At 41.8% G+C, this 15827-nt stretch overlaps 1 protein-coding gene across 2 annotated transcripts in view; it reads right to left on the bottom strand.

The window, feature by feature from the left end:
- Positions 1-15827, bottom strand: part of pdhx (pyruvate dehydrogenase complex component X) — a 230810-nt gene that overhangs the window by 62406 nt on the left and 152577 nt on the right. For both annotated transcript variants that reach the window (XM_041197437.1, XM_041197438.1), the window contains one exon: positions 13641-13788. In XM_041197437.1, coding sequence (XP_041053371.1) covers positions 13641-13788 — 148 coding nt within the window. The remainder of the gene's footprint in view (positions 1-13640; positions 13789-15827) is intronic.

The raw sequence follows: 15827 nt of genomic DNA on the forward strand, positions 1-15827 counted from the left end.
GGAACAGTTTGATAGTACACTGATCTTTCTTCTAACAAAGTAAAGTTCTGTTTGTTCTATGCCTGAAATGCAAAAGGGATTGAAATTTGTCTTGGGTGCTCATGTAATACAGGTATTAGGTGATTCAGTAGTCCATTTTACATGCTGCTCAATTTCCTTTTCAACTGATTTAACTACAGCAAAGTGTGGAACAGGCTGTCAATTTGCCTTCATGATGGATATTTACATATTCCTTAATTGATAACAGATTTCAACTTGTGACAATAAAATAAAAGCAAAATACTCCAGATACTGGAGATCTGAAATAAAAACATAGTGCTGGAAAAACTCAGCAGGTCTGGCAGCATCAGAAACAGAGTTGGCAGAGCTGCCTTTCTTCTGTTCTGGAGAAGAGTCATATTGGACTTGAAATGTTAACTCTCTTTCTCTCTCCACAGATGCTACCAGACCTGCTGAGTTTAATCAGCACTTTCTGTTTTTATTTCAACTTGTAATCACTTGCTATGCCATCCAGCCACATTTCGGATTATGTAGTAACTGCTGGATAAGGCACAAGGTCCACAAAGCAATCAGGCTTCACTCTCATTTTACATTGTCTTGGTGGTGTAATAACCCTGTCAACCATTACAGCTGGGCTGGAATACAACATCTATCTTAAGTATATATCCAGCCAAAGGAATTTAAGCCCTGCGTTAGATTTACTGAACAGTACTAGTAGTTCAGTATTAGTAGTTAGAACCTTTTAATTTAAGGATATGGAAGGTGGAAAATTGAAAATGGGCAGGTTTCCATTGAGGGATAGGGAAAGATAAAGAAAGATGGGGTAGAATTATTAATTAGAAATAATGGCATTTAAACAGAGAAGTTGTTTGAACAGAATCCCTTTTGATTGAGTTAAGGATTATTAAGTGACCCATTATTGGAGAGCACTGAACAATAGAAAGAAAACTGAGTATGAAATTTGTAAACAATTTAGAGAAAAGTGTATTAACTATAGTGTGTAAATTGTAGGAAGTATTAATTAACCCATTCTGATCAAAGATAATCTGTTTCAATCTCTGCAGATATCACCTGACCTGCTGAGTATTTCCAGCATTTTCTGTTTTTACTGTAAATCATGACATATAAGTTGACCCAGTGTATAAAACAATTTGGTGCCAAAATGCATGTTTAGGCCTATACTTGGTGTATAAGTCGACCCCCTATTTTTCAGCTAATAAATGTATTTTCAGGGCTGTACTTGCATTTGGAGTCCGCCTCAATTTTTTAACTCAAATATGATTAGGGTTATACACACGTTATAAATCAGCACATGGGATCAATCAGGCGCTTGTCAAGATGATGTGAGGCTGTATAAGACACACCCACACAGAGTAGATCGCGCATGGTGACTGATGAACAGAAATGGGTCCTCCTACAAAAAAAATGAAGTACGAAACTGCTTTCAAGCTAAAAGCTGCAACGTTTGTGAACTCGTCAAATAACTGTACGGAAGCAATGGAATTCGGTGTTAGTAAAAAATGGCGTGAGAATGAAAGGAGGAGCCCTCTCTGAAGGACATGCCCAAGACCAAACGTGCCATGGGAACAGAGTCCAGCCACAGGCCTGATCTTGAGAATCATGTATCGGAATGGGTCCTTGAAAATTGTCAGAATGGTTACATCATCACAGGAAATTCAAGACTTATGTACGCACTTAAGGAAGCTAATCCAAACCCTCGAGTCCAGCAAAGATTTCGGAAAATGCAGAAGACCAAGATCGCTCAGAGACTACCAAAAGACCTCAAAGCCAAAACGACGTTTCTAGTGATTCATCACCAGACAGCAGCAAAAATATGAGTACCCATTATGTCACACTGGTAACATTGATGAAGCTCCCATGAATTTTGATACGCCAAGCAAATGAATTGTGGAGTGCAAAGATTCAAAAACAGTTCTAGTGAAAACCACAGCTCATGGAAGACAAAATTCATAGTGGTACTAGTCTGTATGGCTAACAAAACAAAATTGTAGCCTATGGCAATTTTCAAACTTTAAACCATGCTGAAAATCAAGTTCCTTGCAGGGGTTTTGTGCATATCCATGACTATGGTTGGATGGATGAGGATGGAATGAAGTTATGTTTTGATAACGTGTGGAATAGGCCTAAACAAAGATTGCAGCTTATTAGTGTGGGACATGTTCAGATCCCATATAACTGATGAGATCGAGGTACCTGCGAAGAAATACCATCCACACTTCATCAGTAAATGATGGATAGGATCATCAAAAGTGCTATCAAGCGGCACTTGCACAGCAATAACCTGCTCACTGATGCAGTTTAGGTTCTGCCTGTGTCACTCAGCTATTGAACTCATTACAGCCTTGGTTCAAACACAGACAAAAGAGCTGAACTCCAGAAGAGACATCAAGGCAGCATTTGGCCAAGTGTGGCATCAGGAGCCCTAGCAAAACTGGAGTCAATGGGAATCAGGTGGAAAACACTCCGCTGCTTGCAGTCATACCTAGCATAAAGGAAGATGGTTGTGGTTGTTGGACGTCAACCATCTCCAACAAGACAGAATCTAACCATTGCCTCTTGATGTTCAATGACATTAACATCGCTGAATCCCCCACTATCAACAGTCTGGGGGTTACCATTGACTAGAAACTGAACTGGACTAGCCATATAAATACTGTAGCTACAAGAGCAAGTGAGAGGCTAGGAACCCTGTGGCGAGTAACTCACCTCCTGACTCCCCAAATCCTGTCCACCATCTACAAGGCAGAAGTCAGGAGCATGATGGAATACTCTCCACTTGCCTGGATGAGTGCAGCTCCAACCACACTCAAGAAGCTTGACACCATCCAGGACAAAGCAGCCCACTTGATTGGCACCCCTTCCACAAACATTCACTCCCTCCACCACTGACGAACAGTGGTAGCAGTGTGTACCACCTACAAGATACACTGTAGAAACTCACCAAGGCTTCTTAGACAGCACCTTCCAAACCCACGATCACTACCGTCTAGCAGGACAAGGGCAGCAGATAAATGGGAACACCACCACCTGGAAGTTCCCCTCCAAGGCACTCGCCATCCTGGCTTGGAAATATATCGTCGTTCCTTCACTGTTGCTGGGTCAAAATCCTGGAACTCCCTCCCTAACAGCACGCTGGGTGTACTTACACCACAGGGACTACTGCGGTTCAAGAAAGCAGCTCACCATCACCTTTTCAAGGGCAATTAGGAATGTGGAACAAATGCTGGCCAAGCCAGCAACACCCACATTCGATAAACGAATTAAAAAAAATACCAGGGGTCCAAAGTCCATTGTTCAACCTTTGGATGTGTGCCCCAACAAGTCATTCAAGGATCATGTTTGTACTGATTGGAATAGGTGGATGGCTGACGGGAATAAAAACCTTCATAAAGAGTAGAAATATGCATGCTGTCCCGATTGTTGTTGTGTGTGGTTTTGTCATCAAATCTTGGGATTCTATTAGTGCAGTCATCAGATTGTTCAAAAAATGTGGAAAATCCAATTCAATGGATGGAGAAGGTTTTGTTGCGGAGGGATCATTATGAGACTAGAAGTGCCACATTTGATCTAGAGTGGGTCCTTAAAATGATGCCATAGCCGAAGTGATTCAGGATGAATTCGATGAACCCTCTGTGTTGGATGCGCAGGCAATGAGTGTTTAAAACAATATGATTATGGTTCAAACTATCCCTGTAAAATTACCTAATTTTTAAAAAGTGACACGTTGATTTAATTTCAATTACCAGTGTTATGTCTTTTTTCATGTTTTAAAATGGTGACCACCTACACTAGGAATTGCAGTTCACATTTTATACTCAGTGTATAGATCAACCGCATTATTTCTTAAAGCTTCAAAGGTTGACTTATACATCGTGATCTATGGTATTTATGAAAATTAGCACTCCAGCAATGAATGTACATTTGGAAGAGATATCTAGGAAGGTTTGCAGGGAATCACAGAAAAGCTGAATTGAGTTGCCCTCTACTTGACATTAGGCCATTGTTTTCATTGAACTCTGTGACGAGGAAAGCAGGAAAAAATGTAGGTAATGAAAAGGCAGCTGGGAACCTTTTTCTTACTCTGGCTCCAGGCTCTTTGACATTCCAATCGACTTGTGGACTATGTCTCGCAAATGGTGTCATATTACAGGAATCAGCTGACGTGCATCATAGGGTGAGGTCAGGTCGTCGGTCCCATTATCTGTGGTGTGTGTTGGATACAGGGTCACACACTGTGCTATGGTGTGTTGGATACAGGGTCAGGCACTGCTATATGCTGGGTACAGGGTCACACATTGTCTTTGGTGTATTGGATACAGGGTCACACTGTCTGTGATATGTGTTAGATACAGGGCACACACTGTCTGTGGTGTGTGATGGATACAGGGTCACTCACTGTGGTGTGTGTTGGATACAGGGTGTCACACTGCGCTGTGTGCTGGATACAGGGTCACACACTGTCTGCTCTGTGTGTCGGGTACATGGTCACACATTGTCTATGGTGTGTGTGGGGTACAAGGTAACATTGTCTATGGTGTGTGTGGGGTACAAGGTAACATTGTCTATGGTGTGTGTTGAATACAGGGTCACACATTGTCTGTGGTGCTGGGTTTGCTAAGGCTGCTATGTGCTTGCTCCAGGTTCACACAGAGGATTATCTGTATTATCAGTCTACAGAAGTATTTTAAAATGGCGTTGTGAACTTGAATTTGAGCAGTTTAGCAATATAATCAGGCCCTGTTTCTAAATGTAATCCTTCAGTAACTTAATAACGCGTCCTCAAATATTACAAAGTGTTTTTTTTATTGGACAATGAAATGCATCCAAGCCTAGAGCCTGAACTGTTTAGTAAGTCTATGTTCGACACAAAATGATTTTCACTTAAATATACAGCCATTGATTAAAGAGGAAGTATTTAAAATGTTATACAATAGAAAAAAGTCTTTTAATTTCCACACAAGTCAGGCGCAGCCAAATCTGTGCTGAAAACTCTCTCTGTTCAGCTCTTGACTGAGCAGTGTTAAACATGAGCAGGCAGCTCCAGAAATAAAAGCAGTAGGGACTATTCTGAAGTAGTGTGGTTCAGCAAGGATTATATTGGATGAAGGCACTCTGTGAAACGATGAAAAAGAAAGGGTTTCAGGGAGCACTACCTAGGAGCCACAAGCAAGTGATTACTTTCTCAGCCCAAACTGAACACTGGGCTTTGATAGTAGCCCCTTACCTTCTAGCTGCACACTTTCACCTCATCTCTAATATTCAGCTGGATGGCAGGATAAACCTTTAGGGGTACCTTTAGTTGACACCCAATTCTGAGAGATGGGCAAGTTCAGTGCTGACCCATCATACCTTAAGTGCCGTGGCCATATCAAAATGCACCACACTTTGGAGTCAGCCTCGTCATTAGAGATTTTCCTGTGCTGGTTGTATAGGCAATTCTATGGAGAGCCAAGTATAAAAGTCATTGGCCAGAATTTTGAGCTCTGCAGGTCTGGGAGTGAGCGGCAAACAGCCCGTGGCCCTCGATCGGCCCGCGACTGTGATTTCACGTCAGCGGGCCAATTAAGACCCACCAAGCATGAACAGCGGCTCCCCAGTGGTCGAGAAGAGGGTGGGGGCCTGTCGGCCGCCTGGTCCAATGGTGACCCGGTTTAAAATTGGCCCAGTCAGGTCCTGGGGGGCTGCTGGCGAGGAAGACATCTTCAGTGTTGTTAGCAGGAGATTAAAAATTATTGATTCCAATGCGGCTGCAAATGCCAGGTGGGAGCGCAGGTCAGGTGGGCACTCAGCCTCCCGGTTTTCTGACGAGTGCTTCGCGGTCCTCCTGGAGGAGGTGGCTGCCAGGAGGGACACCCTTGTCCCCAGTGCTGGAAGGAGGAGGTCACTGCACCTAACCAAAAGAGCTTGGGAGGAGGTGGCAGCGCAGGTCAGCAGCCATGATACGTGCTGTGTCTATTTCCAGTGCTGCAAGAGGTATAACAACCTGCTGTGCTCAGGAAGGGTCAGTATTATGTTGGCATGGATCAGTCTATTTAGTGTTAAGGGATGGCTGTCCCCCTGTGGAGTTCAGGGGTGTTAAAGTCTGAGTGCCAATTGTCAATGACGCTGGATCTGGCCAAGGGGGTGAGCCCTGTCTGCTTGGGCTGAGTGCCTTGTGGATCGAGGCTATGACTCGGATGTGCCCTGCGAGGTGTTCCTCAGGTGGGGTTGGCCAGGCTGCAATGGTGCTGTAGGTAGAGAGTGGACTAATCAATGCTCCTTTGTCCTTTCAGGAGAAGACAGCCCATAACAACGTTGAGAGGTTGCAGACCCACGGAGGCCCTGCTAATCTCCCAATCCTAACCAGATATGAGAGGACACTTTGGAGCTGGAGAGGTGTCAGGCACCTCGGTCAACTGGCCATGAAGAGGCTGGGGTTTCAGATGAAGGTAAGAGTGCAGTGCACAGAGGTGAGGATTTCGGATACTGCAGACATTCCTGTGTAGTCTCATCATTGATGGGAACCTCAAAACCGGATTCCCCATTGATCATTGAAAGACAATGGTGCCATGATGAAGATCTCCATTGTCTCACCAGGGTGCCTGGCATGCCAAGTGACAGTATGGCTACGTAAACTAGAGACATATTGTTCTCCCTTAGGTTTGCCACTACACACCCAATCACAGGGTGCCGAAGAGGCACCCCTGATGCTAGAGGACTGCCAGACTCCAGATGCACCTGCGTCACACCCGCACCAGTACAGTTACCAGCACCTTGGTGGGGTTAGATCTTCAGTTAGAATGTCAGAGCACAGCGGTGAGGGCACTTCACACTTGCTTGAGGTATAGGCAGAGGCAGAGTGTTCCCAGGGTGCCGGCAGTCGGAGGACTGCTGGAGACCAGGACGACACTCAGTTGAAGGTAGATGATGAGCCTCTGGAGTCGTCCATTAGGCAGCAGATGCTGGATGTCCAGTGAGATGTGCGGGAGGATCAGGCAGAGATCCGTCAGGGTATGCGTGCCATGGTCTCCGTTATAGAGGAGTCCATGCGGAGCATGAGCACCTCATTGACACTCATGGTTGAGCGCACTGCCTCCTCCAATGAGAAAGTGGCAACTCTCATGGAGAGGCTGCTCCAGGGACAGAATGAGGAGTTCCTGGGATTGCACACGGACCTGCAAACTCTCACACAGGCACTGACCTCAGGTGGTCAGTGCCTGTGTGGAAGATGGATGATGTACCCATTATCCCAGCAATGGTGAGCAGGGATGTCCAGAGCAACCTCATATTGGCACATGAGCTGTCTGTCGTCTCTGCAGGCTCCTCTCAGGGCGCTCTGGGTGACAGCAGCAGCTCCTCCACCTCTCTTCCAGTGACCGTGGCTTCTGATGAGGCTGCGGCAACTGGGGGGATGCCAGCAGTGGTGGCTGCTCCTTCTCAGGTGGGGCCAACACTGGGTCAACTGGTCATAGGACGACTGCCAAGGTCATCAAAGCCAACAAGACAGTGGAGTCAGCAGTCTGTCTCCAGCGCAGCCTGGAGCCTAGCAGTGCAGTGCTCAGCAGCCTGTCTCTTGGCAAGGATATACCATCAAAATGAGAGAAAGAGATGTTAAAATGTCATCTCTATTCCCATATCCTTTTTATACACTGACCACTCATTCCCACCTCTGCAACATTGCCTGCCTCTATTCTATCACTACGCCACTGAAATCTGACTCTATTTCATAGAAACCCTTATACCTACTGTCACCTCCATACACAATGACTCCACTTTTCTATTCTTTACTCTACATAAACACTAACTTCGTCAAACTCTGCTGCCTGTATCCTGTCCTATTCAACGTCCAACTTGCCCATCATCCAGATTGTCCTTGACATTGGTTCTTCATCCTGCAAAGCCTAAAGTTTAAAATCACTGTCCTTTTCTTGAAAACTAACCCCCCCCACAAAACTGCTTCACGGTGCCTTATTGCTACAGGCTGCTCCAGCCCTGCATCAGTTCCCAAACACTGTTCCTCTCTGGTCTCAAGTGTTTTCCCATTTTACTACCTATTCTTAAAGATATGTAACTTACTCATCATTTCCTGAAAGGTATAACCTCACAATTTTGCTATCATCTTCGTACATCATTTTTACACACTCCCGAATGCCACCAAATCCTTCTTACAATACAATATGGTGTACGTGGTATTTGAGTGTGGCCTAACCAAGGATTTTTCTAAGTTCAGCATAGCTTCTCTGTTTTTCAATTCTATCCTTTTGGAAATAAACCCCAGTGCTTGGTTTGCTTTTTGCATGGCCTATTAACCTCACTATTAAGGCATAAAGATATTATTGTTTTCTGTGAGACAATACTTATTTTGAAGAGGGTTGGAAGTGCAGTGTGGATCTCTTATCAAAGATCTCTTAGCTTGCAGTCTGGTTCAAGTCAAGTTATTAATAATCCTTAAGTGCATACAAAAGTATAGTAAAGGTACAGGCTCCCAATTCCTAGGGACAAGGTCTGCTATTAAGAAACAAAACTAAATACTCAAAACTGCAACAGTTACAATAAACAAAACTTTACAAAATGAAAGTGCTGCCATTTCCTTTTACAAACAGTGGTTCCCCCAGGATCACTGATGTGCATGAACGTAGTATCACATCACGTACTGGACACATGACTTGTTGTTATACAGATGCCGTTTGTCTGATGTATGATTATCCCTTCAGCTGGACTCAATGCTACTTTCTTTTACTCCTGATTGGTTTTCTTACAGCTGTATAAAGCTCTATGGGATGTTTCTCTTCATTAAAGATGCAATATAAATTCAAGTTGTTAATCAGTTATGCAATATTCAATATTAGAAATGAGTCAAAATTACTGGCGAGTATAATGAAGAAAAACATGAACACTAAAAAAAATGTTAAAATTATTCATCAGCAGAAGGATTAACTTGGCTCTCTGATACCTCTCAATGCTCGTAAAAGGACAGGAAACAAAACAGCTTGTCTAGACTCTACGAGAAACCAATGACTCTAGTATTAAATCCTATTAGAACACTTGAACTAGCATAATCTTAGCAATTCCTTGAAATTGATACTATAGTTCAGTCTACAGGACATATTCGAGAGGGGAGGTGCAAGGACCATGCCATCCATGTCCAGACACAATCTTTATTATCTGGATATTTTGAATATGCTGTGTTACAGTCTAATGCTATGGTCCTTTGCAGCTTGTATTTTATTGCATTGTGTGGGAAGGATTGGTGGTGCAGGTAAAATATTAAAATGGTCCTGTACAGGCACTGCTGAAGTCCCAGTGCATGTACTCGGCAAATGGCCAACAGCTGTAGACCTGGATTTGGCAACACAGATGAAATCATATTACACAGGAGCCTGATTAATTTCTTGATTGGAGCTTCTGAAAATGTTTAATTGGATCTACATGGGAAACTATTTTGGTTTCTTTTCCTTACCTTGGGAGGACCAGGGGAAGAAAGGTGAGGATTGAAAATATTTAAACTTGCTTATTCGATATGCCTGAAGCTCCAAAGGTCTGTGACAGCTGCGACCCTGAGTAAACTTAAGCTGCCAGCAGGAAAGTCTCCGTGAGACAAGTCATTTTGATTTCCCTCCCACATTCTGTGATGAGAAAGGGGAGGGGACATTATTCAAACTGATTTGGCTCTTAGAAATTGCAATACTTTAACTTAGAAGGTGAAATACTAAACAGGCAGTCATAAAGATGGCACAACTTTTTGTAAACCCAGTCTTCAGTGAACTCATGACATGCCATTAGGTTTTTGCTATGTAATACACCATGGCACAATCATTATTTTGCTTTTAGGTTTGGCAAGATTATAATAATTACCTTGATAATGACAAAGGAGTCAGATTTAAATAGAAATAAAGGATTCCTTTTTCCAGATAAAACAGCACTCCTGCTTCTTACATGGGCCCAGGTTCAGAACATGAACTCTCAGATTTAAAGCTGAGAACCTCAGGTTACAAATAAAGTCACTAAACATATAACACAGAACTTTACCCTCTCCACATCAAAATCAATGCAGTTAAACTTGCTAGAAAGCTGCAGGTTGTTTCAGCTGGAAGTATGTATTTGTACTTTGTGAATGTGGGGAAGGGAAAGGGCATCTTAATTTTCCAGAGAACTACATGCATTGATTTCTCACAAATTAAAGTAACTTGAGTTGACTAAGCAGGGAAAAAAATGCTGAAACATCACACATGGTAGGCAGAATTTGCACTCTCTCTTCGATTTTGTAGTGAAGTTACTGCCTTGTCTGATTCCCTTTGATTGAATCGCTTTGGTAAAAGAGTTACTTATCTTATTGAGCATTTTACCTGCAAAGCTAATATGAGCTTTTAAAAGTTGCCGGTTGAAAAGAAAGGAAAGCTGCAGTAAACTGTTGTGCAGTCTAAACAACAGCACAGTAGAAACTGACTGCTTTGAACTGAAGAAGACATTCAGCACTCTGAGGGTAAGCTATAGTCTTGGCTGAGCTGATGAATGAGATTCAATGAAAGCAGTACCTCCTAATCAGGGGTCCAAGCCAATGGAAATATTGCACAATAGCAGAATGCCTTTGACAGCAACATCATTTCAGGTGAGGGATGTGATAATCGGTCTATAACAACTGAATGGTGGTGCAAATATTCCCCTATAAGTAAAATTATACTATAAATAAAAGGCACGCTGTGTGGAACAGTGGCAAGCAAGTCTATTCATGAGTGGCACAAATGCTGTTCATGCAGTTATGAGAATCACATAAGCCCGAGATACATTGAAGTTTCTCAATTTCTGCTGACTCTCGTTTTCTGTTGATGGTTCTAGATGACCACTCAATAAACTTGAAATATTTTGGCACGACCAATTTATCTTGCAGATAGTAGTTACAACAACCTGAACTTTCAGCTTTTGGTGCAGATTGGCATCTAATTCTTTTGTGTGATAGATTAGTCTGGTAGTCAGTCACTACCCCATATCCATTAGTGCTGCATAATAAAATGAGCAGTACACTGTTTTATGACAGGAACATTATATAATTTAAGATCCAGGCAATTGATTCAAATTGAATTACTGCTTAACGATATGATTAAAATGGTAAGAGATTCCTTAGTCTATGCAGCATAACAAGAATACCTGGAAGCACAGTGATACAAATATGGACAACCTCTAAACGTACGTTATTTGGTATAAATCCTTTCCTGGCTGACAACGTTAGAAATGCAGTTCCCTTTAAGAGTAAACCAGGACAAGCCTCAGAATGAATTCAGAGCAGGCGATGCTCACTGAAGCCTGTATTTAGGAGCTGCATGAAGAGCGTCTTCTGCTGCCTGATTCGATAAATGGATATCAACCTATTAAACCCTGGCCACCTCTTTTCTACACTTTTGTCCAATGTGTTTTGTAGCTAAAAATATGTATTTACAAATTTTTTGTTGAGGTTGTAATTATGAAAAATTTGGCTGAAAAGCTTAATGGAATGAGCAAGAGACAACTTTAGACATACCCATCGGTTCAAGCCAACTTATACAGTATTTTGCATTGCCAACTTAAACCCGTTGGAAACTGAATAAAACATCTGAACACGCAGCCAAAGAGAAGCAACTTTTACTTACTTGTCTGAGGTACATTCAAACCCAAGACCCAGAGTTGAAACTACAGGGGTCTAATGTATTGCAGTACATCCCCGACCCAAATATCCTCTGCTCAAATTCCAAAAAGCTGGCCCTTTGAAGTAAATTCTCACAATAGTAAATATTGAGCCAGATGCTTGTATCACTGTGTTACACTGTATAGAATAAGGAATCTCTTGCCATTTTAACAAAATCTTTAAGCAGTAATTCCATTTGAATGGGTTTCCTGGATCTTAAATGATATAATGTTCCTGTCATAAAAATATGCAACATTCAATTTATTACATGTCACTTATACAGAGAATAATGGTTAGTGACTAACGAGCAAACTGTCATCTATCTCATCAAGTGAATTACATGCCAATCTGCACCAAGCGCTCAAAGTTCAGGTGGTCATTGTACACTTGAGATTTAGCTACTCTCTGCAAGATAAATTTTTTTTTGTTCTTTCATGGGATGTGGGCATCGTTGGCAAGGCCAGCATTTGTTGCTCAAGCCTAATTGCCCTTGAACTAACCTTGCTAGGCTATTTCAGGGAACAGTTAAGATTCAACCACATTGCTGTGGATCTGAGTCACATGTAGGCCAGGTCAGGTAAGGACTAAAGGGCATTAGTGAACCCAGATGGGTTTTTACGATGATAGTTTCATGGTTACCATTACTGAAGATGGCATTTTGTTGTCTGCTTCACCACTGATGTGCATTGAATGGTGTGAAGTTGCTGTTCTTTGCAGTAGATACAAACTAAATCTGCTGCAAACTGAGACCAGCTTTATAATTCCAGATTTATTAACTGAATTCAACTTCCACCAGCTGCCTTGGTGGGTTTTGAACCCATGTCCCCTGAGCATTAGCCTGGGCCTCTGGGTTACTAGACCAACAACATTACCATTATGCCACCATCTCCCCCGCCAAGTTGCTCTCAAAATAGCAGGAGAGGCTATGGTGCTCATCGTTATTTATGCATAAGTGGTACAGCAACTTGAAGCATAGGGCAAATTCTGGCTAAATCGAATGCACAGATATTGCTGTCAGAGTTGCGCTGCTTTGCCATTAGTTTTGTGAAGATGGCATTTTGCAGTCTGCTTCACCATTGATGTGCACTGAACGGTGTGAAGTTGCTGTTATTTGCAGTAGATACAAACTAAATCTGCTGCAAAAATGTAGAGCTAGTAATTATCAGCCTAAGTGCTATAGTAACAATGCAAGGTGCTATTTTTTTTTAAATTACTTTTTCTTTCTTTCTCTCAATCCAATACTTAATTCCCTCTTTACTCTCTCTTCCTGTACCTTTCTATATCTTCTGATGTGATATTGAATTCACCCAATCTAACTTATCCTCGTTCTGAGTCCTTCCTCTGTTATTTCCCAATTATTAAATGTCATTGATTAAAGAGATATCCTGTTGGCTGCCCACTCAGGTCCCAAATGCCCTGTTTCCTTTGCTGTACTGTTATCGCTGGATTAAAAGGGAGAAAGTGAAAGGTGAAGTAAGAAAAAATCTGTCCCCTTATGGTTAATGGCATTCCTGATGACAGCATACAGTATATATGTCACACTATGGTTGTGATGTTAAAGCTGAGGAAATGTCCTAGATTGTTTGGTTGGTGAAATCATTCTTTTAATCACCAGTGTCGCTAATTAGAAAATAGAAAATGGTGATGCACAGTATTCAGTTTTTGAAGGAGAAAAACTAATTCTCTGCCCTCTGATAATGGCAATGAGTACCTGGCCAATTTTCTTTGTTCTCCAAATGTGGTCATTACTGGCAAAGCCTCATTTTTTGCCCATCCCTCGTTTATATAACTGAACGACTTTGCTGATGGTGAGCCCTGTGCAATATGTTAACCTAACTTTGCCTTCCACACATTTCCTGATCTGAGTGATTTCTGTTTTTGCTTTACACTTACAGCATTAGTGTCAGGTTGCTATGGGGGAACATGTGAAAAATGAAATCGGTCTTTCTGACAGTAATGTCAGATTAAAAGCAAAACCCACCTTTGGCTAGTTGCTTCCTCATCTTTAAGACTTGTTCGATATTACAGTCAATACTGGCATACGAATGAGGGATGGTGGTCTTGGACTCTGTTAGTCTCCGTGCAATGACTTGCCGAATATTACTAGCTGGGATTTCTGTAAATGTGCCCTGCAAGCAACAGGAAACAATGTAAATTGCCAAATGAAATAAATAACTTGCATTTATTCAACACATCTCATATCAACAGGACGGTCCAAAATGCTTCAAAAGCCAATAAATTACTTGGAGTGTAGTCACTGTTGTTAAGTAGGCAAGGTGGCTGACTCTTAATAGTCCTCTGAAATGGCCTAGCAAACCACTCGATCATATTCAAGAAATGGCTCACCACATCTTCTCATGGGTAATTAGGGATGGACAATAAATGCTGGTCTCGCCAGAGATGCTCAAATCCCATGATGGAATGAAAAAAAAATGGTTGTCAAATTGCACCTAGCAAGCTCCTACTGACTGCATTGAGGTGAATGATCAGCTGATCTGTTTTGTGGCGCTGACTGGGGATGAATGTTGACCAAGACACCCATAGAGTTCTGTTCTTTGAAATATGTCCATTATAACCTGTACATCCATCTAAACAAGTAGGTGGCACCTTTCATCCAAAAAAATGCCACAGCCAGCTAGATTATGTGTTCGAGTCATGGAACCGGGCTTTAGCCCAGGACCTTCTGGTACTCCAATTTAGATTGGCAGTGTGAAAGTTAGTGCCAAGAAGATTTCCATTGTTTCAGTGCATACAGCCCTTAAGATCTGGGCTATGCCCTGCTGGTAGGATTGAAAGATACCGGTGTTCAGAACCGTGTTAATCACTTATACTGGAATGTACCTGAATTTGGCCATGTCAACTAAATATGAGATGCAGACATATTTCATCAAAAACTACAAGTTACCTGACTGCATCTTTGACAAATCTGAAGTCAGGTTTTTTCTAAATTTAAAATCTGATTTTAATAATGGAAAATATAGGGTCAAATCTAGGGTCCAGATTTGAATCTTCAGTGACTTTGTTCAACCCTGGCAATAATTCCGCTTAATTTAAACCACACAATCCCATCAGTCCAAGATAATCAACAGTATAAATTACTTTTCAGTTCCCTAGACTCAGACAGATTCCGACTGTACCCTGCAAGTATATCTCACCTTCCCAACTAATATGGGGATATAGAAAAATGCCAAAAAATTTAAATAAATAAAAAAACCCCAAATGATATCAGAAATAAATTGTTTAGTCAAGATGCAAGAAAAAGCAAACTTCAAACATAACTCCACATTAATCTGAATGCAGAGCTGTACAGTGTTGTTTTTTCCAGATAACTCAAGTCAATGGGTTATTGAAGAACCTTAATAAAACTTTGCAACTTGCCATATGCGCATTTTGGTATATATTTTTTTATACTATTTTCCAAATATTTTTGGTATTTTGTTTTAAAAGCACAGAGATCCAATCAGAAGGTAAAAGCTAAACAAGACATAAGTTTGGTAAATGTAAGTGGTAAATATTATTTTGTACTTTCTTCATTCCAATACACTGTTTGTACATTCAGCAGTTAATGCCACTTGTCAGGCAATCTGCCACCCCTAACCAGCCTGGTCCGCACATGGCTCCTGTCCCATACTATTCTTAGTGCCCTTTCAACTGGTCTAGAAAGTCATTCGGTTATATAAACAAGGGATGGGCAAAAAATGACGCTTTGCCAGTGATGCCGACATTTAGAGAATAAAGAAAATTGGCCAGGTACACACTGCCAATATCAGAGGCCCGGGAACCCTGTATTTCTGAGCAGGTATTGAGGCTATTGGAAAGCGTACCAATGCAGTGCAGTTTTTATACTGGGCAATTCCTTTCTAATTTCAAAAAATTAGGGTGAATTTTGTGTTCAAGGCAAGAGATGTTGCTGAAAAAGCAAAATACTGTAGATGCTGGAAATATGAAATAAAAACAGAAAATGCTGGAATTGCTCAGCAGATCCGGCAATGTCTGTGGAGAGATAAATAGAGTTAACATTTCAGGTCGATGAACTGGGAGAAGTTAAGATGCGATAGGTACAGAATAAAAGGGAAGAACTATGAGGGGGTTAAATGACAAAAGGGCTCATGATGGAAGGCCAAATGGAATGGTAATGAAACAAGTAGAGAAACAAAAGGTGTGCCTA

This window comes from Carcharodon carcharias, chromosome 10 (assembly GCF_017639515.1).
Source record: "Carcharodon carcharias isolate sCarCar2 chromosome 10, sCarCar2.pri, whole genome shotgun sequence".
Taxonomy (NCBI): Eukaryota; Metazoa; Chordata; class Chondrichthyes; order Lamniformes; family Lamnidae; genus Carcharodon; species Carcharodon carcharias.